The 26,124-nt window shown below is 40.9% G+C and overlaps 1 protein-coding gene across 3 annotated transcripts in view; it reads right to left on the bottom strand.

The window, feature by feature from the left end:
- The window catches only part of ANKRD49 (ankyrin repeat domain 49), a gene marked incomplete at its 5' end in the record, with an annotated part of 46,368 nt that overhangs the window by 1,756 nt on the left and 18,488 nt on the right, over positions 1–26,124 (bottom strand). The window contains 3 exons of one of the 3 annotated variants that reach the window (XM_080688632.1): positions 2,535–2,660; positions 13,508–13,612; positions 19,075–19,267. In XM_080688632.1, coding sequence (XP_080544758.1) covers positions 2,535–2,660; positions 13,508–13,612; positions 19,075–19,267 — 424 coding nt within the window. Of the gene's footprint in view, positions 1–2,534; positions 2,661–13,507; positions 13,613–19,074; positions 19,268–26,124 lie in introns of those variants that run through there. The other 2 variants (XM_080688630.1, XM_080688631.1) reach the window with 2 other exon arrangements.

A 26,124-nucleotide genomic window follows, 5' to 3' on the forward strand; every position in this document is an offset into this window, starting at 1 on the left:
AGTTGTGATTTGTATACAGATAGTGGCAGTTCTTACAGCAAAATGCAGCTGGCAACTTACTGATGTGAAGCTAAGATAGGTAACAGTAACAGTTACATATGGTAACATGATCACTATAAGGGCTTGACATGGGCTGGAGATAGAGGGCTGAGGACTGCTAGGAATGCAGTCTGGGAGAGTAACAATGAGCAGGAGCCATGAACAAGTCTCTCCTACATTGTATGGATGGAAGTAATGCAATTATGGTCAAAATGAAACATATTTTTAAATCATATGTCCCCAATTGAGGAATTGGATAATCTATTTTATGTCTTCAAATGAAGGTAATTTTGTTCTTCAAGCCAGTCTTATAACATGGCATTTAGAAAATCATTCACCTTGAAAACAAATTGCTTTACAAGTTTGCTTGGAATGATGGATTTACCCACTGTAAGAAGGACCTGAAAAATTGGGTAGAAAATTGAAATCAACAGCCCCCAGTGGGCACGTGGCCCAGACTTAGGTTGAATCAACCATTGCTTCATGACACAGATATCTTTGTAGATTTTGAGTGTAGTTGCCTCCCAACTTCTAACCTTGCAATCCCATAGCCCTGGCATTGTGCCTGTCTAATCACCACGACTGGTTCCACCCTTGTTTTCCAGTGACTGGATTCTCTGCCATGATGGCCCAGTGATTAAGAGTATAGTCTCAGAAGTTGCGTGGACACAAAGTTTGTAGTTCTGACCTCAGTACCTCCTAGACATGGGATCTTGGATAATGCAATGTCTCTATGCCTCAGTTCTCACCTGGAAAACAGAGATTAAACATCTCATCTCTTGGGATCATGTGCATTACAGAACTATATAAGACACTGCCATGCCTGGCACATGGTAAATGGTGGCTATTACTACTTATTAAACCCAGGTCTCCATACTGGCTCCTTTTTGCTACATGAATCTCCTATAGCAACAAGGGTTTCTGTTTATTTGATTTTATTAACTTGTGTCTTAGTTTCTTAGTGGCATTATTTTCTTTCTACTGATTTCATATTCCAGAGGCTGTCTCCCTGTGGACCCTTCTCCTTTGCCCCACTTTTGCTGACCTCTCACTGTACTCCAGGTCCAACAGACACCCAGACTTGGTCATTGTTTGTCTCAAAGAGGCAGGAGTGCCTAGTGGTTAAAAGCCACGGAAGACTAGCTGCCTGGGTTTGAATCTCAACACTTCCACTTACCACCTGAGTGACTCTAGTAAATTATTCAACCTTTCTGTGCCTCAATTTCTTATCTGTGAAATGAATTGTATCTGTGTCATGTGATTGTTGTAAAGATGAAAAAGATTAATATATGTGAAGAATCTAGAGCAGCCGTGGGCAAACTACGGCCTGCGGGCCGGATCCGGCCCATTCGGCTGTTCTATCTGGCCCGCGGAGCCAAAAGAGCGGAGGGTTCTCTTGCTCTCCGCTCCTTTACTTTGAATTTATATTAGTTCACACAAACACTCCATCCATGCTTTTGTTCCGGCCCTCCGGTCCAGTTTAAGAACCCATTGTGGCCCTCGAGTCAAAAAGTTTGCCCACCCCTGAAATCATAAGTGCTACATAGCATTTGCTATTATGAATCTTACTTGAGTAACTGTAAGCTTGGCACTTACCCCCTTCTCTCTTCTCACTCAGGGGTAACCTAATTGTAGAGATATTTTTAGGATTTGTATACCCAGTTTCATGTTCCTAGCCCAGTGGTCAGCAAACCTCGGCTCATGAGCCACATGCGGCTCTTTGGCCCCTTGAGTGTGGCTCTTCCACAAAATACCACGGCCTAGGCGAGTCTATTTTGAAGAAGTGGCGTTAGAAGAAGTTTAAGTTTAAAAATTTTGGCTCTCAAAAGAAATTTCAATCGTTGTACTGTTGATATTTGGCTCTGTTGACTAATGAGTTTGCCGACCACTGCCCTAGACTATTGGACACTGCTTGTGCTTCCATGTCAAGACCCCTGCCTTCTCCACATCCTGCCACAAATGTCCCTGGCAGATACTGGCTGTGACAGTGAAGAATGAGGAATATTTTGTTCCAAACTTTATGTCTGTGAGGAGCAGTGCACTGCACCCAGCCTGGTGGCCTCTTACATAAAATAGGGTGAAACCAAGGGAGCCAAGCAAAGGGGGTGCCTTATTCTCCCTTACTTTCCTCACCTCCCTCTCCCCACTTCCACTGGTAAACAAAGGTCATCCATCTGGAAGCAAGATTCCTCCCCACTGAGGCTGACTGTGCTCTACTGTTTCTTACGTGGCTATACAAAGCAAAGAGAAGTGCAACTCAGAGCATGAACTTCCGTTGCATACATGGGGTCAATTGGTTAGCTGCACTGTTACTGTTTAAATTCCACAATGAGGCAATGTGGCTAACCTAAAAGTAACCAGAGAGAAGCAAGGCAAAAGAAAAAAAAAAAAAGATTGAATTTGGATTGAGAACATTGACTAAAGCATACACCACTGGTGTGTAACCTGTTCTATGCCCTCAGGGCTTGGGAGGAAGTGGGGTATTGGTGTCTTACTTCTCAGCCCTCCGTGCCTCGAATAGTACTTGGCTTGTGGCAGTAAAGTGTTTCTGCTGGGCGGTCCTGGCTTCAAGCCTCCCACGGGGAAATTCCTTTTAATGCTCCAAATCCCTTCCAGGGCCACTGTTAATATTTTCAAAAGCAAGATGATTATTAGCTTATTCTCTTTTTAGCACAAAGTATTTTTAAAATATTTATGTGGTAATTATTTTTGTCAGTCATTTGGGTGACAGTTTACATGGTTTGATTAATCAGACCAAAGGTTTTTATTATTTGTTTAATCTTTTATTCCAGTTCATTCATTTCATTATTCCTTATGCCCGTGGTTGGCAAACTGCGGCTCACGAGCCACATGCGGCTCTTTGGCCCCTTGAGTGTGGCTCTTCCACAAAATACCACAGCCTGGGCGAGTCTATTTTGAAGAAATGGCATTAGAAGAAGTTTAAGTTTAAAAAATTTGGCTCTCTAAAGAAATTTCAATAGTTGTACTGTTGATATTTGACTCTGTTGACTAATGAGTTTGCCAACCACTGCCTTATGCAATTAAACCTCTACATTGCTTAATTAGATAATTTAATTTGATCCTTAAGAAGTTGATGAAAACCCTATATGGAAATATAATAAAATGCAGAAAGATCAAGAATATATAATAGTTAAGATATAGATTTTATTCAGTCAACTTTGTCGATTCTGATTTTATTTTTTTAAACTAGTGGTCCGGAGCACAAAATTCGTGCAAGGGGGGGGATGTCCCTCAGCCTGGCCTGCACCCTCTCCAATCTGGGACCCCTTGGGGGATGTCTGACTGCTGGTTTAGGCCTGATCCCACAAGGCTGCTGGCTCCTAACCGCTCACCTGCCTGCCTGCCTGATCGCCCCTAACCACTCTGCCTGCTGGCCTGCTTGCCCCCAACTCCCCCCCACTGGCCTTTTCACCCCCAACTGTCCCCCCCCACTGGCCTTTTAGCCCCCAACTGCCCTTGATTGCCCCCAACTGCCCCTCCCTGCCAGCCTGCTCACCCCCAACTGCCCCCCCCCCACTGGCCTGATCACCCTTACTGCCCTCCTCTCCTTGCATGATTGCCCCTAACCGCCTCTGCCTCTGCCCCACCACCATGGCTTTGTCCGGAAGAACGTCCAGAAGGTTTCCCAGTCTAATTAGCATATTACCCTTTTATTAGTATAGATTAAATATTTATTGTTGAAAGTATTACATATGTACCCCTTTTTTATCCATTGATTCCCATTACTTATGTCGCCCTTTTTTATCCACTGACTCCTTCTAGCCAGCCTGCCCCTGGCCCTAGGCCTTCACCATTGTCTCTGTTCAAGGGTTATGCATATATGCATACAAATTCTTTGGTTGATCACTTCCCATCCTCCCCTGCCTTCCCTCTGAGATTCTACAGTCTGTGTTCTATGCTTCTATGTCTCTGGATCTATTTTATTCATCAGTTTATGTTGTTCATTAGATTCAACGTATGAGTGAGGTCATGTGATACTTGTCTTTCTCAGACGGGCTTATTTTGCTTTGCATAATACTCTTCAGGTCCCTCTATGCTGTCTCAAAGGGTAAGAGATCCTTCTTTTTTTCCTGGAAGTGCAAATATTTCTAAAAATAATATAACCCAAAGTGACCACATTAATTCATCCAGTATATTCAATAATTTTCTAAAAGCCATAAACTAGATGCTATTTAATCTCCCCTTTAAAGAAACATAAACTTACTAGAAAACACTATAGCAAAATATTTGGAATGTGCTGTCTACACATTGGCACAAGGCAGATTATAGGCTTAAATCCTGATACCATTCAATAAGTATTGGTTTAGTAATGATTTGCACTGGGCTTTCCTCCATATCCTAAAGACAATTAGTTCGTGTTCAGAGTCAGTCAACACAAATTTGGTGAAAATCTACTGTGTAGAAATCTGTGACCCAAGTCAAGTAAGGTAGTGAATTCGTTAGTGCTCAAGTTGTTTTTCCCATTTTGGAAGCTGTAAATTTCAATGACAAACATTTTCTACAGGTCCAAGGATGCCCACTGACATCTGATCCCTCGCTAAAGGATTTCATACCATGTAATGATAAGGGGCACAGCTTTTGAGTTGGTAGGAGATCTGGGTTTTAGTCTCTGCTCCACCACCTACCAGTTATATGACTTTGGGCAAGTTATTTAACCCAGTATGTCTCATCTATGAAATGGGGATGATAATAACTACCTTAGAGTATTATTATAAGATTGGGATAAAATGGAGAAAAAGTGCTCTACACTTAATAAATAGAAGCTGTTATTTGGAAAGGGACAACAATTTTCCTGTCCAAGTATGGACTTGGATTCCATTTCTAGAGGCATCGTGACTGAGCTAATTCTCTGAGCTGAATGTCAAAGCTTGCTTCTCCTTCCCTCTCCTGAATAGAGCAGCTGAAGCTATCGGTCAAGATTAGTTTCTTCCTTCTTCTTCAAAGACCTTCAAGGAAAACTCCACAATCTCCTTCTGTCAAGACTTACAAGGTTTAAGTTGTTGCTTATATCTAACCTAAATCTTCCCCCACCATTCAAACCAGGTTCCTCTTCTTCCCTCCCATCTAGAGATAGAAAAGGGCTGCTCACCAGCCTCTGGGTAGTAGACTCTCAGATCTAGGAGCCCACAAACGATGATTAAATACCCCCTGTGCAAGGCACCCCATAAGAGACCAAGGAAGCAGATTTAGGTTTGTTCTGCACTGTGGGAAGGTCAAGTAAATGGAACACAGTTTAAAACCAGTTGGTAGAACTATGTAATAAAACCATGGCCAATTAGATAAAAGACCTGCACTAGTCTGATTTAGTTGTGGTCTTTCAGATGCAATCGCAGGCATAGCTGGAAGTTTACAACTAAATAGAAAAAATACTTGAAATGCAGATGTTCAGAAATGCATTAAAAAGAAAAGAAAAACCTAGAAGGATAATATGTGCATAAGTATGTACTGTACTCAAGGGTAGAGGCTGCTGGAAAAAATAGCATTACTTTGATCTGATGTGATGTTTGGATGAAGAAGTTACGAAAGATGATATATTCCACTGGAGAAAGATGATATATTCATCTGGAAAGAAGTGCGGATACCCTTGAAAGCAGCTGCCTCTTTAAAGAGAAATCCAGCTCCCTCAGCTCTGGCCAAGGTCATGGCCACGTGCATTCCAGGAGGAGGAAAGAAGACAAAGGGGGAGCAGCGCCAGAGACCTGTGTTGGCAGCTGGACCCGAAAAGGAAAAGGGCAGGAGGCACAAGAGAGAAGCTAAGAGAAAGGAATTAAATTCTTTTTCCAAACTCAGAATCTTCCAGACATTTTTCTTTCTCCTCCTCTCATGCCCCCAGCCCTTTCTACTCAGAGACCTTTTGAGGTATGTGTTTTTTTAAATCTCCACCCGAGGATATGTTTATTGATTTGAGAGAGAAGGAGAGAGAGAGAGAGAGGAACATCAATGTGAAAGAAACATTGGTTGCCTGCCCTACTCACCCTGACCTGAGATTGAACTGCAACCTTTCATTGTATGGAATGGCACATCAATCAACGGAGCCACACAGATAGGGCTTAGGTGTGTTTTTATTCTGAATTTTAAAGTTACTAAACCATGCCTTTATGCTGGAAAGTGCAGCCAATGGGGCCTGGCCTGGTCTTTCAGGGAAGGAAAGCTCGCCCTTTAAAAATATTTGTGTTCCCTTCAGCTGTCTCTGGGCTGTGCATAATGAACATCAGAGCCTGAAAAGCCAGTTTAGAGCCATATCATCTATGCCTCCTTTGTGTAAACATGGTCAGATCTGATCAGAGAAAGAAAAATGTAAGTAATTTAAATTTATGTTTGTTGGCTTCCAGGTTCTGTAATTATCTTAAAATGCCTTCTGGGTTGAGTAAATTCCTTGCATATTGTAGGTAAATCAAACATTTTTGTTGAATGAATTAACAAATAACAAACATATCCACTCTCACTGAGCAACATTTTACATTTTCTCAGTTGGTACTAAACATAATAAATAAACCAGACTCTAAATTAAGTTTCCGTGCATTAACACACAGAGAGACATAGATGAATGGATTTGGCAGGACACTATTGAAAGTCATTGGGAAAGGAAATGTGGAAGAGAAAACTAGGAAGCTTCATTAATCAAATTTATCATGACTACTTACTAAAGTTCTGCAGGTCTTAGCCAGAAAAATACAAAAGCCCTTGCAATGTGGAAACATTAAATTAGAATATTAGTTTTATTTCTGCAAAGTCCTCTGTAGAATTTGTCAGAAACATATAAATCATTTAAAGATAAATCATTCCATAATGCATGCCTCCCAAACTTACCTCTTCTTTTTAAAAAGTTGTAAGGAGGGGGAAATCTTCAGGGAATCACTAAAAATATGTGAATGATGATGTCTGCTAAGTTCTCATATATCCAGAAAGTTCCATAAGTTGCCCCAAATTCCATTTTCACCTGACAGAAGACCTGATCAGAAAATTGCATTTCTTTTCTTTTTTCCAGGACGCAGAGAACCTTTCTGTGGGTCCTGGCCCTGTTCTCACCTGTCAGGAATGTGTGTGATGAAACCTCCATTCTGAATCTAAACTGGGGCTGAAACAGGGGAAATGTGCCAACTTTTGTTTTGGTGTTGGTTTTGTTGTGTGTGTAGTGTGTGTGTGTGTATGTGTGTGTGTGAGTACTATTTGCTAACATACTCCTGTTTTTAAAAGAGGGACAGTATAACTCAATGGTTAAGAGCCTGCATTCAAATATCAGCTATTTCATTGTGTGACAATGGGCAAGTCACGGAACCTCCCTGAGTCTTGCCTTCCAGATCTGCAAAATGGGAATAATAAGAGCACAGGGTTGTTGCAGGAATTAAGAGAGATAATTTGTAAACACTCTCATGTCCAGAAGACACACTGTGAATGATAGTCATTATGATAATAATTAGTATTCCCATCATCTATATATATATGAATACTAATATATATATATATATATATATATATATATATATATATATATATATATATATATATGGACACCCTTCATCTACCTCACTCCTCACCACAGCATCCAATGCTTCTTACTGAGCTCATATGTCTCTGCTTCAGGATCCTGGAAAAATATCAAAAGCCCAGAGAAGAGAGGGTTTAGAGGCCTGGCAGCCCATTTTTCCTGTGGCCACTGATACCATTCCCTAAACCCAAGTATGGGGACACAGTAACCACCACCTAGGACAGTGGTCGGCAAACTCATTAGTCAACAGAGCCGCAGTTTGCCGACCACTGACCTAGGACATCTTGGCCATTGCACAGTCTTTACAGATCTTATTAACTGTTGTCACAACACAGCCGCAAGAACAGATGGGACAGCTCGTGCAGCTGAGGGCCCCAGAAGACTGCACAACTCCTTATCCAGAGTCCCCTGTTCCTACCCAAACAACAGTATCCCAAAAGAAATGTATTGCTCACTCTGTTAGATGTCCATAAAACCTAACTTCTGGATCTTCTGCTGTTTTTTTTTTTTTTTAATAATTTCACTCAACCCAAGGAGAGGAAACTTTTGATCTTTTACCAACCAAAGAAAAAGAGAAAAAGCACATACATAATTTAAGTCTAATGCTTCTGGATACTTGACATTATTAACTCAGTCACAATTAAAACACGATATAATTTGAGTTGCTTAACTTTGGGACAAATCCCCCTCGTGACAAATGGCATAATCTCTGCAGTAGGTTTACCTACATGCACTTTGTTATATGCCCATGTGTAGGTGCTTTATCATTGATTGAGGGGAAGCCCAGTCTGGACACTTTTTGAAATCTCACCTTCAGCAATCATATCACTGTGAGAGTCTGTGAAATTGATTGTTTAAAAATTCAAATGAACCCAACTAATGTATATATAGCTCCACAAACATGTTTCGATACATGTATATACCTTGGAGTCCCTAGAATTTAGATAGACTTGGGTATACCTATGAAATAGTATATATTGCTTATCTATCTGAGAGAACTGAGAGAGAGTGAAAGCAGGCAGGTAATATAAGTAAGTAAAGTCAGTGGTAAAAAATAACTGGCTCTTCCTGTCTTATTTTCTTTCTACTTTTGCTGGAGGCATGAATGCCACAGAAATACTTTTTCCTTCTACCACAAGAAGAGGAAGTCTGCAGTGAATGTGTAAACATTAAATAGGGTGTGATATACCCCACATGACTGGGGAATTGGGTGAGCAACATTTAACAGTTGAGTGGAGAGGTCAGCAGGGACAGTGTGACCCAACTCTAGCCACTGCTGCCAACTGTGAATGTCGACTCTGTTGTCACATCTTTCTTTCTCTTCCCTCCTTTCTCTTCATCCAAGATAATCTGGAAATCTAGATTTGTATATAAACGGTCCTGATATTATTTAAAATGTTGACAACTCATTCATATATTTAAAAAACACAATGCAGAACAAATAAATATGTCCATATGTTTACAAGAGGAAGCTAGCATATGAGCCAACAGTTTGGATCCTGAGCCAAGCTAAGATAGCCCTGACAGCCTAATGAGATGCGGGATATGGTGAACTAGAGTGGTATGGAGGATGGCTCACTGGTTTTAGACTTGGACAACAGGCCATGGCATTCATTGGAATGGGTGATACATGGGAAGGAGCAATGGGGAGAGATATGAGTTTAATTTTGGACGTGTACCCTAGGTAATTAGGGGACATCTGGGAAGAGAGATTAAGCCTGGAGACACAGATTTCAGAAGTATGGCAGTGATATAGTAGAGGAAACTACAGGAATAGCTGAGCTGATTCAGGGAGAACTCATGAAACAAGATGAGAAGATTCTGGGTAATACCCTGGCAAACATCCACATTTGAAAATGGGGGTGATTTAAAACTATTCATAAAGGAGGATTAAAAGAACTATGCAGAGAAGAGAAGAATGAGGACATTTTAGTATCAAGGAATTTGAGGAAGGAAGAAGGGTTAGGGAGAGAGCCATCAACTATGTCAAAGGTTGCAGAAATCTCAAGCCACTAGATTTAGCCATAATATGTCACAGGAGGCACTGCAGTGAATAGAAAGTCAATGTGCCCTGGCCTCATGCTCAGTTGGTTAGAACATCATCCCAATAAGCCAAGGTTACAGGTTCGATTCCAGTTAGAGTAATACAGAAATCAACCAATGAATGCATAAATGAGTGGAACAACAAATCTCTCTCTTTCTCTCTCCCTCTAAAATCAATCAATCAATAAATAAAAAAGAAAGCCAATTGCATTTAAGGTCAGACCTGAATTTGGAATTTGGTTTTGCCATTTACTTAATGCATAACCTTGGACAGTAAAAAAACCTCTCAAAATCTTAGTTGACTCAATCATAAAAATGGGTTACAACTATATCTCAAAAAAGCCATAACAGCAATAGCACATGGCTTTTGTGAGACTTTGTGGTAAGTAAAATAAAGAATCTGTCCTCAGGTGGCTTATGTTCTAGTGGGAGAGTCAATAAAGGAGTACACAAATTAATATATAATTCAGAAAGTGATAGAAAAAAGCAGAAAGAAGAAAGTAATATAAAGGCTTAGAGAGTAACTTGGGAGGGTGGGTAGTTTCTATTTTAACTTGGTAGAGAGGTTGCCTCTGAGTAAATGACATTTGAAGTGAAATTTGAATGAAGAGAGAGGAAGACATTTGATGGTCTAAGAGTGAAGTGTAAAGGTGGGGGAGGGGTGGAGGAGTAGGTTTGGCCTGCTCCAATATATCAAGAAAGCCAGTAAAATGGATTAGGAAAGTAGGAGAAGAGTTCAGAGAGGTGAGTTGGCCATACAAGGAGATTAAAACATAAACAAAGACTAATATGGAGCCACTGGAGTGTTGAGCTTGGAGTTGACGTGCGAAGATTTACATGTAAGAGGTCCCTCTGATTTCTGTGTAGAGAATAAACGACAGTAGAAGCTGTTACAGGATGTTACTGCTGAGCCTGCAAGAGATGATGGAGGCTTGGGCAAGGCTGCAGTTAGGGAAATTTAAGCTATATTTCAAATGTAGATTCAACAGGATCAGTGATGGACTGGATGTGAAGTTTGAGGATTTGACTTCTAGGTCTTTGGCCTAATCCACTGAGTGAATGGTGGTACCGTTTCTTGAGAAGGTTGGACCTGTTCAAGAGTGGGATTTCAAAAACTGGAGTAAGAACATGAGTTCTGTTTGGGCATGTTAGGTTTGAGAGACCTATTAGATATCCAAGTGGAAAGTTAAGTAGGCTTTTGGAATTTTAGGGGAAAGCAGAAGCTAGAGAGATCAATCTTGGAGCTCAATATGGTTAGATATGACCACCCAGGGAGTCAGTGTAGATAGAGAATGGGGCCTAAGATTGAATTCGCCAAACTTTAGAGCAAAAATTCTCCAAAGTGGTATGAACGAAACCAGGAGATAGGAGCAGGGGGACCTGGAGGATATTTGAGAACATGTTTTAACAGGGAAGGAGTAAACAACTGTCAGATGCTACAGAAAAGTTGAGTTTGATGAGTTTGTGGATTGCATCTGATCTTCAAGATCATTGGATTTGACCTTCAAGAGGAAAGCCATTTGAAAACTGGAAGAGAACAGTTATCCTGGATTCATGGAAGCAAAAACCTAATTGGAATGGATAGAGGAACAAAGGATAAATAAAGAAGTGGAGACCACAGGTCAAGTGTACTAAATCTCAACATCTATAAGAGCCATCCAATCCCTAAAAGTTTTATGCAGAATTCTGTGGGTAAGAAGCTGTGTTTTCGGGAAGAGAAGCCATGTCTTTCACCATGTATTTAAAGAACTGCGTCACAGTAACCCTGCACCAGCAGGTCCAGTGGCTGGCCCAGAGCTGCCGACACTCTGAGACTAAGCTTGTGGCCAATGACATGGGGCTTTCAGCCACTGAAGAAGAAGAAGGAGGAGGAGAAAGAGGAGGAGGAAGAGGAGGAGGAGATAGCAGTTTGTTTTCCATAAGTAGAGTCCCTTTAAAACTTAACCTTAAAGAATTTACTTTTAGCTTTGAAAGATTTTTCTAGGCTAAAATAGTACCTCTCTGCCACCTCTAGTGGATATTATTAAAATGCAGCCCAAGCATTCTCTATTTTATTTGAACATATTTGAAAAGGTTGCCTATAAAAATGAATTTTTATAAGCCAAATGATATTTCCTATTCACGTAGCCTGTCTTATAATCAAATATATACAACAAGAATAATGCAACATTTGCCCAGCCAGCATAGCTCAGTGGTTGAGCTTTGACCTATGAACCAGGAGGTCATGGTTTGATTCTAGTGGGGACACGTGCCTGGGTTGTGGCTCCATCCCCAGTGTGGGGCATGCGGGAGGCAGCAGATCAATGATTCTCTCTCATCATTGATATTTCTCTCTCCTTCTTTCTTCCTCTCTGCAATCAATAAAAACATATATTTTTAAAAAGATTAATACAACATCCAAATAGTATATAAATCATCTACATATATAAAAGCCCAGCGACTGAATGGTGGAATGACCAGAACGACCGGTTGACCAGTCGCTATGACATGCACTGACCACCAGGGGGCAGATGCTCAATGCAGGAGCTGCCCCCTGGTGGTCAGTGTGCTCCCACAGTGAGAGCGCCACTCAGCTGACTGGGATGAGCAGCACTCCCACAGCGGGAGCAGCCGCTCAGAGGGCGGGTCCACAGCCGCTCGGATGACCAGGATGAGTGGTGCTCCCACAGGGGGCCGATCCCCGCAGGCCACACCCCCACCAGTGCACAAATCCGTGCACCGGGTCTCTAGTAATTTATAAGTGTATAAATGAAAGTAAAGCCCAAATATAATAGTATAGACTTAAACAGTGTTTAACCACCAGGGAAATGGTATGTAGTCTGGGTTTCAGGGAAATAGGTTAGTGGTTATTCTCCATACATTCACAGGAATTCAAACTGGACTGCAACTCTCCTTCCAGATACCACATGAACAAAATTGCCCACTTTGCTGGTCTCTTCTTCTGTAAGAATCAGTGAAAAGGAAGACCTGAAAAGATGTCTCTCTGGCTGGTTTTGAAAAAGAAGGCAAATGTGTCAGGAGTCTGAAACTATGCACCTTGCGGCCTGCAGTGTCTGCTCTTAGGAATTTTTAGAGAATTCAGGCCTTACCTGCTGGGTGTTCAACAATCCTCAGGGTCATGTTTTCAATTCTTTTATTTCTCCCAGCAATGCTGGTACCCAAGAGAGTTTCTATAAAAAACTGATGATTTGAAGGGCATGAAGTATACACCTAGTAATCACTGAGAAAGAACTGTGAAAATGAGGGGCTCTAGCAGCTTCAAAATTACATCTGTGAGGGATTCTGATTCTAGAGCATGTCTTTTCTCCAATGAACCACCAGTGAAAGCTCTCAATGCCATATAACTCATACACTATATGTATGTGCAATAAATCCTTGGATAAGTTGACTTATTTAAATGACTTAGATTCTTGTGGGTCAGTGATTTCCACAGCGGGGTCCCTTGACCTGCAGCATCCTCACCTGGGAACTTGATACAAATGCATATTCTTTAACCCCACCCCAGACCTACTGAGCCAGTTTCCAGCAATCTGCTTTTGATAGCCTCCTAGGTAATTGTGATGAAATCTAACGTTGGGAACCACTGTTATTGGTCATACCTATATTGATAAAGATCAAAGATGTTATTGTGCTTTTCAGGCACTTGGGAAAAATTCTGCTTGTTATTAAATAGAAATAATTTCAAAAAATCTGAGATAGCAATCTAGATACTGATACTTAGTAATTTTTTCTTCTAAATATAACAGCTTATTTGGATATAGGCAAATAATTTATAAAATTAGCTCAATAATTTCCTCAAAGAACCATTTTTCTTTTGATAGTCATGATTTTGCAATAAATAATCATTCTGAAATCAAATAGGCAATTTCATATCCATTTCACAAATACTGTCCACTCATTTGTCACTGAGATTACCTGCAGGTGGATTTTTAATGTGGCATTCATCTCTCTTAATATAGAGTTCTTCTTCCAGTACTTCCTTAATTCTCTTGTGTGGCTCACAATATAAAAATTTCTTCCCTATAAAGACATTAACAAAGTTGGTTATGTACCATAAATTCTTCCCAGTCTTTTAGCCATTACACTTATATGGGTAATTACTTTCCAAAAAGACATATTCTTCTATACCAATGCAGATGATAAACCCTGCAGACTCTGTTTTGGGAAGATCTCCTGTTTTTGGGGGGACTTCATATTGTTTTATAATTCCTGAACTTTTGGGTAGTTTAAGATACCTCTTTTAGGTATTATGTAGAAATACATGGAGTTTTCTTCATTAGCTTCAAGAACACTTTCAGCCCTAGCTGGTTTGGATCAGTGGATAGAGCATTGGCCTGCAGACTGAAGGGTCCTGGGTTCAATTCGGGTCAAGGGCATATACTAGTACCTCAGTTGCAGTTCCTCCCCGGCCAGGGCCCTGGTCAGGGCACGTGCAGGAGGCAACCAATCGATGTTTCTCTGACATCAATATTTCTCTCTGTCTTTCCCTCTCTCTGAAAATTAATGGAAAAATATCTTTGGGTGAGAATTAAAAAAAAAAAAAAGAACACTTTCATTTGTTCAATAAAATCCTATTAAAGACTTACTTTGTGCCAGGCATTTGGCTAGGGGCAAAGGACATAGCAACGAATAATTCAGATGTGTGCATGGAGTCTACAATCCAGATATATAACAGAACAGCCTCAGCACTATTTAATCATCATTTTTATTTTATTTTTTTTAATTTTTATTTTTTAAAAAATATATATTTTATTGATTTTTTACAGAGAGGAAGGGAGAGGGAGTTAGAAACATCGATCAGCTGCCTCCTGCACACCCCACACTGGGGATGTGCCCGCAACCAAGGTACATGCCCTTGACCGAAATCGAACCCAGGACCCTTGAGTCCGCAGGCCGACGCTCTATCCAATGAGCCAAACCGGCCAGGGCTTAATCATCGTTTTTAGAGACTGAACCTGAACTGTAGTAGTGAACCACTTATGGACCTATGACTTTTTCCTGGCCTCTAACCTGGCCCTATAGGACATCACTGCAATAGTGGGGAACCGTGTTATTTGTTCTAAGTACCTTAGCTATATTTTTTCAGCTCTGTGCTATCTGATCCTGTCTGTCTCCCCAATCTCTCCTACCGGCCTTTCTCTCTTGTTCTCTGAGCTGTAACATGGCCCTCTTGCCCATTCCCACATCTTTTTTCTCTGCCTAAAGTGTGGTTCTCCTAGTACAGTGGTTGGCAAACTGTGGCTCGCGAGCCACATGCGACTCTTTGGCCTCTTGAGTGTGGCTCTTCCACAAAATACCACGGCCTGGGCGAGTCTATTTTGAAGAAGTGGCGTTAGAAGAAGTTTAAGTTTAAAAAATTTGGCTCTCAAAAGAAATTTCAATCGTACTGTTGATATTTGGCTCTGTTGACTAATAAGTTTGCCGACCACTGTCCTAGTATTTTTGCACAGGGGACTTCTATTAAAATTTCAGGTGTAGCCTTAAATTTTTCTTTAAAAAAAATATTTTTATTGACTTCAGAGAGGAAAGGACAGGGAGAGAGAGATGGAAGCATCAATGATGAGAGAGAATCATTGATTGGCTACCTCCTGTACACTCCCTACTGGGGATTGAGCCTGCAACCCTGGCATATGCCCTGACCAGGAATTGAACTGTGACCTCCTGGTTCATAGGTCAATGCTCAACCACTGAGCCACACTGGCTAGGCAAACTTCAGTTCTTTAGGAAAACCTTCCCTGACTCCACAATCTCAAAATGCTCCTGGTTATTTCTCCTCATAGCATGCTCCTCTTTCTTTAATTTATTTTATTGCAATTTATATATGGTTTTATTTACTTTACATACAATTACTTATATAACTAGTAACATATCTTCCTTACCAGACCATAAATACCCTAACCTAAAGGGAGGGATGTCTATTTAGTCAGAGCTTGGCATAATAATAGATGTTCAGCAAATGTGTGTTCAAATAGAATCAAGCATTGTTCAATTAGATAGAGCTCACCCTGGCCGGTTTGGCTCAGTGGATAGAGCATTGGCCTGGGGACTGAAGGGTTCTGGGTTTGATTCTGGTCAAGGGCACATGCCTGGGTATGGGCTCGATCCCCAGTGGGAGGTGTGCGGGAGGCAGCTGATCAGTGATTCTCTCTCATCATTGATGTTTCTATCTTTCTCTCCCTCTCCCTTCCTCTCTGAGAGCAATAAAAATATATATTTAAAAAAATTGGATAGAGCTCAAGACTATTCTATGTGCATGTCTGCCAATGCAGCCTTGTGAATGTCAGGGAACTAGTAGTTCTAGTCTCAGTACTCAAAAGCTCAACACAAAGAACCAGGGAACACCTAAACAATAAAATACTTTAGCTATTTAATATTTGGCTTTAAACTCACAAAGATATGGCAGGTGCATCATCTTTTCCAAAATAACCAATAGAGAACACAAGTGAATAAACGTGGCTTATGTGTAGACTGGCCCAAATGGGGCAAGAGACCTGCTGCTTCTGGCCGTGGCCCTGTGTCAGGCCTGGTCATGAAGACCCCACACACCCTTAGACAAGGACAAAGTAGAGATACTTTCTGCATCTCATTCTTGTTTCCCCAAAGCTAGGAGTCATAGGAATGAGAGATGGGATCAGCATTACTCCAGCTTAACTTCGGTTTAAACTTTTTTTGGTTAAAATTTAGGCAGAAAAGCTTTTAAGAAATGTAGCTAAGAAGGAAGAAAAGCCTAAAACAGGTTAGTAAAGAGGAAGAGACCACCTGTCCTAAGTTCAAGTCTCTTGACAAATTTCAGCCCAGCTGCTAGAAGAATTTATAGAGGAAATCACTAAAGTTTTGAGGAGCTAATATAGGCAAATATTCCCTGACCCCAAAGAGAAATAGGAAGGAAGGAAGGAAGGAAGGAAGGAAGGAAGGAAGGAAGGAAGGGAGGAAGGAAGGGAGGGAGGGAGGGAGGGAGGGAGGGAGGGAGGGAGAGAAGAGAGAGAGGGAGGGAGAGAAAAATAAAAAACTAGCAGCAGTTTAATGTCAATCTTCACCAACATTTTGAATGAATTGGTCAACAGATTGATTGTGAGTACAATGAAGAGCTGTGATTACTGTGTTAAGGACTGCTGAAAGCAACATTATTCCAGACTAAACTGTTCTGTTTTTTATTAGGAGCTAATAACAATTGCTACGATTTATTGAATGCTAACATGTCCTAAGCATCTTACATACATTACATCTCTCTTTCTCACAGTCACCCTATGGGTAGGTATAATTATTCCTATTTTATAGGTGAAAAAGTAACTTACAAAAGTCACAAAACTCATCAAAAAAATTAAAAGTCTTGCCCACCTGATTCTTCCAAAATCAAATTACTAACCAAGCTAGATTAGAGAGATGTAGCCACAACGTATCTGCATTTCAGCAAGGCATTTGATAAAGTGCATTTGTAGGAGACACAATGCCCGTGTCAGAGATGCTGATTGACAGGTCAGGGGCTTCTAGAGGCTCTTCTTGTAATTGTTGAGATCACCATCTAATTTGCTCACTTGGATGTAGAAAATGCCAGCAAACTAACCAAATGTGAGAATGGCACAAACTTGGTGAAGGGCAAACTCAGGACTCAAAGGGCTACTTCTATACCCGGAATGAAGTGCTAAAATCCACAGGACAGTATAGGGGGATAACTATACCCACTTGTATTTAGGAATTATGGATGTCATAGACTGCACTTGTTAAATGTGTTAATAGTATAAAGTGTCTGCCAAAACAGCTAAGGCAATTTTGGATCCATTTAATAGGAGTGTCGTGTTCAGATCAAAGGAGGATATAGTCCCACCAGACTATTCTAATCTGATCATACCTAGAATACTGGATTCAGTGATTTAGTAAACTGGAGAACATCGGAAGAAGTCAACCATTATGGTGTGTGGGCTACAAATTATTTTAAAGGTAACATTGAAGTCTATGAAAGATTTGATAGGTGCTCAAATTAACCTTTATACAATTCAAGGATGAAATGATATCATTTGAATGGGAATTGGACCATACTCTATCTGTGTATATTTGAGAACAGATCTGTGATTAGGGAGTTCAAGCTGTAGAGAGACTGCAGACCTTTCCAAAAAATAGACTGAAAACATTTGAAAATTGACAGAGTACTTTGTGTGGGTGTTAACGGCCTGTCTCTACTTAGGCTGAGGCCCTAACAGGAGGTTTTCAGGGAGGCTGAGGAGGGAACTCTGAATGACTCTGTGAGCTCCAGAAAGTTGAGACTCCTGCCTCAATTCATTACTCACTTCCCTGCAACTTGCCCAATGCCTGGCATGAAGTAAGGACTCAGTATTTGTTGAGTTGATGAGTGAATGGTTAATTCTACCTTTTACACCTACAGCCATAAGAATAAGACCCTTTTACATTCTAGTATCTTTAATGAGAAAAGTCTCAGATAAGAATTTTGTCAAAATAAGGAATTACTTAAATATACTAAATACTTTCAGATACTGAATTAAGTTGCTCTAAGGCTTCTGCATGCAGAGAAATAATGTATCATAATCAGTCATACTGGAGCTGATGCTGAGGGAAGAGGCCCTTTCACCAGGAGGCAGAGGTTTTGGGGCTTCTTAATGAGGTCTTGCGGGAGCACGGTGTGTGATCCCCGGGGCGGGAGACTGAGCCTCTTCAGCCCAACCCTCCCTCCAGGGACCGCTGAGCTGGGAGGTAGCTGCGGGAACCGAGACAGCTCTCCAGAGACCCAACAAGGAGACGCTGCAGAAGGGCTGGAAACCGCTGGGATTCCGACCTCTCTGGCTTATTATCTTCACCATCATCATTCCTTAGCACCTACTGAAAACCTGTGGGGCGCCAGGGGCTGTGAAACATCTGTAAATCCATGGACCAATATGGATGAGCACTTCGACCTGGCGCGGACTCAAGTTAACTACAGCATCGGCTATGACTGTGGACCAGAACTGCCTTCTGTGCGTTTGGGAGGGCAGGGAGGAGACAGCAGGGTAAAAAGTGGCCTAAAGTTGTGACATTCTAAAAGGATTAGGTAATAATTTATGGACCGAAAGTCCAAGAGATGAGTTCACGTGTTTGAAGTATTTCTCCAGCACTGGCTGAGTGACCGTGGAAGAAGAGTCACTTCCTTTCCTCTAGGCTAGACCTCAGGTTCCTGGTCTGTAAAATGAAGGAATTGGCAAACATGATCTACATGTTTCCGTGAATAGATTTTATTATTTATATTATATATAACATTTTAATGACTCTATATTTTGATAAGTTTTATGTATACATTCCCCCCCCCCCCCCATACCTTCCAGGCCAATGACGCAGCCAATTAAGTCGGAGGCTACCTGGGGAAATGGACTGGGTGCTTTCTGCCACAGTGCCACTACCTCTCTTTTCGCCAAAAGAGCAGCTCCACCCCCTCCCTCCCAAACCTTCCCGGCTTCAGCTAGTCTCACTCTGGTTTCCCCCAGTTTCCTTCTCACCGGTTCTCCACAATGCATGTCCCTCTGCGCAGGGTCCGCGGCTGCAGGGGAACTCACATTGTTTGTGGGATTCCCGGGGGTCGCCGTCGCTGGGCTCCCCGCGCGCCCTGCACCCCAGCCCGGCCGGCTGCCCAAGCTGCTCCGGGTCGCTGCCCGCCTCGGGCGCCGTCACCTCCGAGTCCTCCACCCTCATGCCGCGGGCGGGCGTCTTCGCGGCTGGCCTTCCCAGCTTCAACGCAGGTGGCCGAGAGCGCGAAGCGTCTCCGGTTGCCATAGTGACTGCGATCGTCCCCGCCCCCATCAGCTCTCAGCCGGCTTCTCCCCGGCCCCTGGTGTCCTGCGCGCCCAAGAAGGCGCTAAAGTTAGGGGGCCGCGCTTAATTACTGACCAAAGCAAAGGATTTGCCGTCAATCTCTCCTTGGCTCCACACGTCAGTTTGGCAAGAGGCTTCACTATTCCCGAGTAGGGAAACTAAGTTTCAGAAAAAGCTAAGGAAAAGGTCTGAGGCCATTCAGCAAGGAAGTGGCACAGCGGGAATACGAATTCAGAAAAGTCTAGCTAGCACTAAAGCCTAAAGAATAGATCGCCACCTGAAACAGGTAGGAGCGGGGGCAGGTACTGGACAGGTGAGTTGAAGGTAAGGTTATGCTTATGGCGTCTCACTCCCTGCTACACACAGAACGTGACGGAATAAATGAATGTTGAGGATTCCCAACTTTTGGATTCTAAGTTTTTAATCATTGTTGTTGTCATTAGACAACTCTTGTAGTTTCCAAGCACTTCTGTATTCACAATCCATTTCAATCTATATAACAACCAATTTTACAGGTGAGGAAATCAAATTCAGAAACATTTGATTTGATAGCAAGTGGGAAAATCGAGAGTTTTATCTGGAGCATGAGATTGCTTTTGTTTGTTTGGGTGTTTGTTTTTTTGTGTGTGTGTGTGTGGGGGGGGTGTGTTTCCAGCCATATAAAAGAGGGAATTATGCTGTGTTAATTTTATGAAAGCTAAATGTGCATTATTTTACAGAGTTAAATAGTTCTACAAGGCTTATAACTAAATACAAGGGACCCCATCTGCCTCCATTTCACTCCAGAGGCAGCCGCTTTCACTTCTTTTGGTTGATAACTTACTATTTACAACCATATAACCAAATGCTCATTTTGCTGCTTTTTATTTTTAATGTTAGGTATATGTTGATTTTCTAATACGGAAGACAAGAATTTAGCTATCATTCATGCTCACCATCTATTCATATACTTATTGCTCCTTCACCTTCCTAATACAGATAAGCTGAAATTTTGGCTGGAGCATTTTACATGACCATGACTATGTAAACTCCAGTGACAACCATGCCAAGTCATATCCTTTTTCTTTCTGGAGTTACTAATTGCCTTGTTCTTTAATTTGCTTGATTTTTAATGTCCATATCACTAATTAATTCCCACACTCTTCATCCTTGTGTAAATCCTTTTTTTTTTTTAAAGAAGAGTTTATTGATTTTTAGAGAGGAACGGAGCAGGAGAGAGAGAGAAACATCAATGTGACAGCATAACATCCATCACTGTCTCCTGCACTGGAGATCCAGACACAACCCAGGGCATGTGCCCTAACCAGAAATTAAGTCGGCAATCTTGCCATGCACCGGAGGATGCTCAACCAACTAGGCCACGCCTGCCAGGGCTGTAAATCTTTTAATAAGTTCAAACACATGAGGAATTCTATCCTTTTCATCTTTTCTAGAAAGTCTCTTTCAGAATCTGGACTGGTTGGTTGCTCTGTATACCTGTGGTTGCACAGCTGCTGTCTAAGGATTTCTCTTCACCATCATACCTCTCCTGCACTGGATCCCTTACTTGTGAATCCCATCTTTTTCTCTTTCTTGGTTTATTCACTTATTTGGAAGAGTATATCTCCAGTTGCCCTTTGATAACTGGTCTATGGGAGATAAAATGTCCAAATCCTTATAGGTTTACAGGATTTTATTTTACTTTCTGTTAAAATAGAGGTCTAGCTGGATAAAGAACCCTACATTGGAAATAATTTTTCCTCAGAATTTTAAAGTCATTGCACCATGGTCTTCTGGAATCCACTGTTGCCATAGAATTCTGCGGCCATTCTATTCCTTATCTCTTGTATAGAACCTGTTTTTTATTTTCTAGAAACTTGGAGAATCTTCTGTCTTCATTGGTTTGAAACTTCTTGATGATACACCTTGATATGGGTCAAATTTTCAACCATTTTACTGGGCATTCAGTAGATCATTTCAACCTAGAAACTCATGTCCTTCACTTTAGAGACTTAAAAAAAATCATTTCATTGCAGTGTCATTGTTTTCTCTGTTCTCTCTGGAACCCTGTTATTTGTATGTTAGATCTCCTGATTTGTCCTCTAATTTTCTGACCTATTTTATATTTGTATTTTTGCACTATATTCAGGGAGATTTCCTCATTATTTTCTAAACATTCGGTTTTTCATTTCTGCTATCATGTTTTTAATTTCTCAGAGCTCTCTGATTCCTTTTTTAAAAAATATTTTTTTATTGAGTTCAGAGAGGAAGGAAGAGGGAGAAAGAGATAGAAACATCAATGATGAGAGAATCATTGATTGGCTGCCTCCTGCATGCCCCCTATTGGGGATCGAGCCTGCAACCTGGGCACATGCCCTTGACCGGAATCAAACCCGAGACCCTTCAGTCCACAGGCTGATGCTCTATCCACTGAGCCAAACCAGCCAGGGCTCTGATAATTCTTTTTTATATAACATATTGGCTTTCTTTATATCTCTGATATTAATAACATACTTAATTTCCAATCTTTTCCCCTGTATAATTGCTGCCTCCAAGTTACCTATTCCTGTTTGTTTTGGTTTCTGTCTTAGTAGCCTTCTTCTCCAGGCGATCCTTTACCATCTTGCCCTACCTAATAGTGCAGAATATGAATCTGTGCATACAGGTGGAGCTTATTGACTGGAAGTTTCACTGATGGTTGATCTGTCTGGTCTGGTTAGTTGGGGAACCCCTGATGTCTATTTTAAGATCAAACTCTTGAACTGCTCTGATTCTCCATGAGGTAATACCTTTAGTCTCCCTCCTGGAGGGTATCTTCATTCTGGTGCCAGCACCCTGGGAAGTGAGTGGTAGAAGAGAACCGAAGACTGAGTATGAAATTATCCTGTTTCAATGTGGTGGTCCTGCCCCCAATTGCGCTTTATACCTTCCAGTCTGGAGAGCCCATTTGACTTCCTCTAGAGAATTATCTCCAGTCATCATCTGGGGTGGAGTCATCCATCCAGTTGCTCAGAATGAGGGACCTGGAGGTCTAACTGCTTTATTATTATTGTGATAAGATATAGATAACATAAAACTTACTATTTTAACCATTTAAAGTATAAACTCAATGGCATTAAATACACTCACAATGTTGTATAGCCATCATCACTATCTACTAGTATTTCCAGAGCTTTTTCATTGTCCCAAACAGAAACTCTGTACCCATTAAACCCAAATTCCTAATTTCTTCCTCTCCCAGCCCCTGGTAACCTCTAGTCTGCTTCCTGTCTCTATAAATTTGACTACTTTAGATACCTCTTATAAGTGGACTCATACAGTATACTTTGGTATTTATCTTGTTTCACTTAGCATATGTTTTTTAAAATATATTTTTATTGATTTCAGAGAGGAAGGAGAGGAAGAGAGAGAAACATCAATGATGAGAGGGAATCATTGATTGGCTGCCTCCTGCACGTCCCCCCACTGGGCACCGAGCCCACAACCTGGGCATGGGCCCTTGACCGGAATCAAACCTGGGACCCTTGAGTCCTCAGACGAACACTCGATCTACTAAGCGAAACCAGCTGGGCATAGCATATGTTTTTAAAGTTAATCCATGCTTAGCATGTGTCAAAACTGCATTCTTTTTAAGGATGAATAATATTCCATTGTATGTATATACCACATTTTGTCTATCTGTTCATCTGTTGGTGGACATTCGGATTAAACATTTCCACCTTTTGCCAATTTCCAATAATGCTGCAATGAACATTAGTTACAGATTGTCTGTATGAGCCCCTGCTTTCAATTCTTTTGAGTATGTACATAGAAATTGAATTGCTGGATGATATGATAATTCTATGTTTAACTTTTTGAAGAACCATCAAACTTCTTCAAGTCGCTGTACAATTTTACATTCCCACCAGCAATGCACAAGGATTCCAATTTCTCTAACTCCTTGCCAACATGTGTTCTCTCTCTTCTCTCACTCGCTCTTTCTCTCTCTCCTTTCATAATGCCTAGCTATCCTAATTAGGGTGAAGTGGTATCTCTTTGTTTTTATTTGCATTCCATTAATGCCTAGTGATGTTGAGCATCTTTTCATGTGCTTATAGGCTAGTTGTACATTTTTCTTGGAGAAATATCTATTCAAGTATTTTACCCATTTTGAATTGTATTCTTTGTTGTTGAGTTGTAGGAGTTCTTTATATATTTTGAATATTAATCTCTTATGATAAATATTAGAGGCCCAGTGCACAAAATCCGTGCATGGAGGGGGGGGGGTCCCTCAGCCTGGCCTGCACACTCTCGCAATCCGGGACCACAGGCTCCTAACTGCTGGCCTGCCTGCCTGCATAATCACCCCTAACCACTCTGCCTGCCTGCCTGATAGCCCCTAACCACTTGCCTGCCTGCTCACCCCTAACCACTTGCCTGCCTACCTCATCGCCCCTAACCACTCTGCATGCCTGCCTCATTGCCCCTAACCACTCGCCTGCCTGCCTGCTCACCCCTAATCAATCCCCTGCCTGCCTGATTACCCTTAACCACTTGCCTGCCTGCCTGATGGCCCCTAACTGCCTCTGCCTGCCTGCCTGATTGCCCTTAACCACCTCTACCTTGGCCCCCACCACCGCAGCTTTGTCTGGAAGGATGTTCAGAATGATGTCCAAGTCTTTCGGCTGTCCAGTCTAATTAGCATATTATGCTTTTATTATTATAGGTGGTCTTAAATATTTTCTCCCATTCCATTGGTTGTCTTTTCCCTTTGTTGATAGAGTCCTTAAAACATTTTAATTTTGATGTAGTCCTTACTTATGTATTTTTTCATTTGATACCCATACTTTTGGTGTCATATTGAATAAATTATTGATAAATTCAATATCATGAAGATGTTTTCCCTATGCTCTTTTCTAAGAGTTCTATAGTTTTGATTCTTACACAAGGTGGGGCAAAATTAGATTTACACTTGTTTGTATGGAAAATAATACAATAGCCCTAACCGGTTTGGCTCAGTGAATGGAGCATCGGCCTGCAGACTCAAGGGTCCCAGGTTCGATTCCAGTCAAAGGCATGTACCTTGGTTGCGGGCACATCCCCAATAAGGGGTGTGCAGGAGGCGGCTGATCGATGTTTCTCTCTCATCAATGTTTCTAACTCCCTATCCCTCTCCCTTTCTCTCTGTAAAAAATCAATAAAATATATTTAAAAAAAATAATACAATAATCCTACATAATAAAAGCATAGCATGCAAATTGTCCCCTCGACAGGGAGGTTGTCTGGGAGTTCGACCAGGGGGCGGGGCCAGCCCGGAGAAGGGAGGGAAGCCCCGGCTGGCAGCTGGCAGCCAACAGCTGCTAGGGACTCTACCAGTGCACAAATTTTGTGAACGTGCCTCTAGTTAAAAAATAATAATACAAGAATAGACTGTTTCACATACTCACCACTGTAAACCTACTTTTGCCCACCATGTATTTAGGTCTCTGACCATTTTGAATTAACTTTTGTATTAACATTATAGTGTGATGTAGGTGTCCAACTTCATTCTTTTGCATGAGGATATCCAGTCTTCCCAGCACCATTTATTGAAAAGGCTATTTTTTTTTCTCCATGGAATTGTCTTGATACCCTTGTCAAAAGTCAATGGTCCGTAAATGGCAAGATTTATTTCTGGGCTCTCCATTCTATTCCATTGATCTATATGTCTATCCTTAATGCTAATACCAGAATGTCACAGTTAACATAGTTTTCTAGTACATTTTAAAATCAAAAAGTGAGAAGCCTCCAACTTTGGTGCTCAGTAACAACATTTAGTGCTTCTTTCATTGCTTTCATCATGTTTGTCGTCCTCAGAACAAAGGTTTTGCATTTCTTGTGTTAATTTTATTCCAAATTTTTTTATTCTTTTTGATGGCATTATAAATAAGTTTTCTTAATTTAATTTTCAGTTTGCTCACTGGTAATGTTTAGAAAGACAATTGATTTTTGTACATTGATCTTGTATCCTGAAGCATTGCTGAATGCATTTATTACTTTTAGTAGTTTTTTTCAATGGATTCCTTATGATTTTCTATATATAAGATTATATTATCTACGAAGAGATGTGCTTTTACTTCTTTTCCATGCCTTTTATTTTCTTACCTAATTGCACTGGCTAGAATTTCCAGTACAATGTTTAATAGAAGTGGTGAGAGTCGACAACTTTGTCTTGTTCTTGATCTCAGAGAAAACATTTGCCACTAAGTTAGGATGTTAGTTTTGAGTTTTATAGATGCCCTTAATTGGGTTAAGGAAGTTCCCCTCTATTCCTAGTTTGTTGAGTGTTTTTATCATGAAGATTACCTTCTTTGTGTATTATTTTAGTGGTTGCTTTAGTGTTTATAGTATACATCTTTAACTTTTCACAGGCTACCTTCAAGAGATATTATACCACTTCAGGTACAGTTTTAGGAACTTCCATTTCTCTCCTCCCAGCCATTATATATATATATATATATATATGTATATATATATATATATGTATGTATACACACACACACACACACACACACACATATATATATATATATATATATATCCTATATCATTATTGGCATAAATTTTACTTTTAGATATGTTATAAACTCTATAAAAATGAATATTTTTGTTTAAACAATTATCTTTTTAAATATTTTATAAATCTGTTTATAACATTTACTTGTAAAATTAGTCTATGAGGCCATTTAGGACATTTTGAGAATCACAAACATTTGAAATTATCTTTTTTTATATAACTA

The sequence above is a fragment of the Plecotus auritus genome (assembly GCF_963455305.1).
Source record: "Plecotus auritus genome assembly, chromosome: 9".
In the NCBI taxonomy this organism is placed as follows: Eukaryota; Metazoa; Chordata; class Mammalia; order Chiroptera; family Vespertilionidae; genus Plecotus; species Plecotus auritus.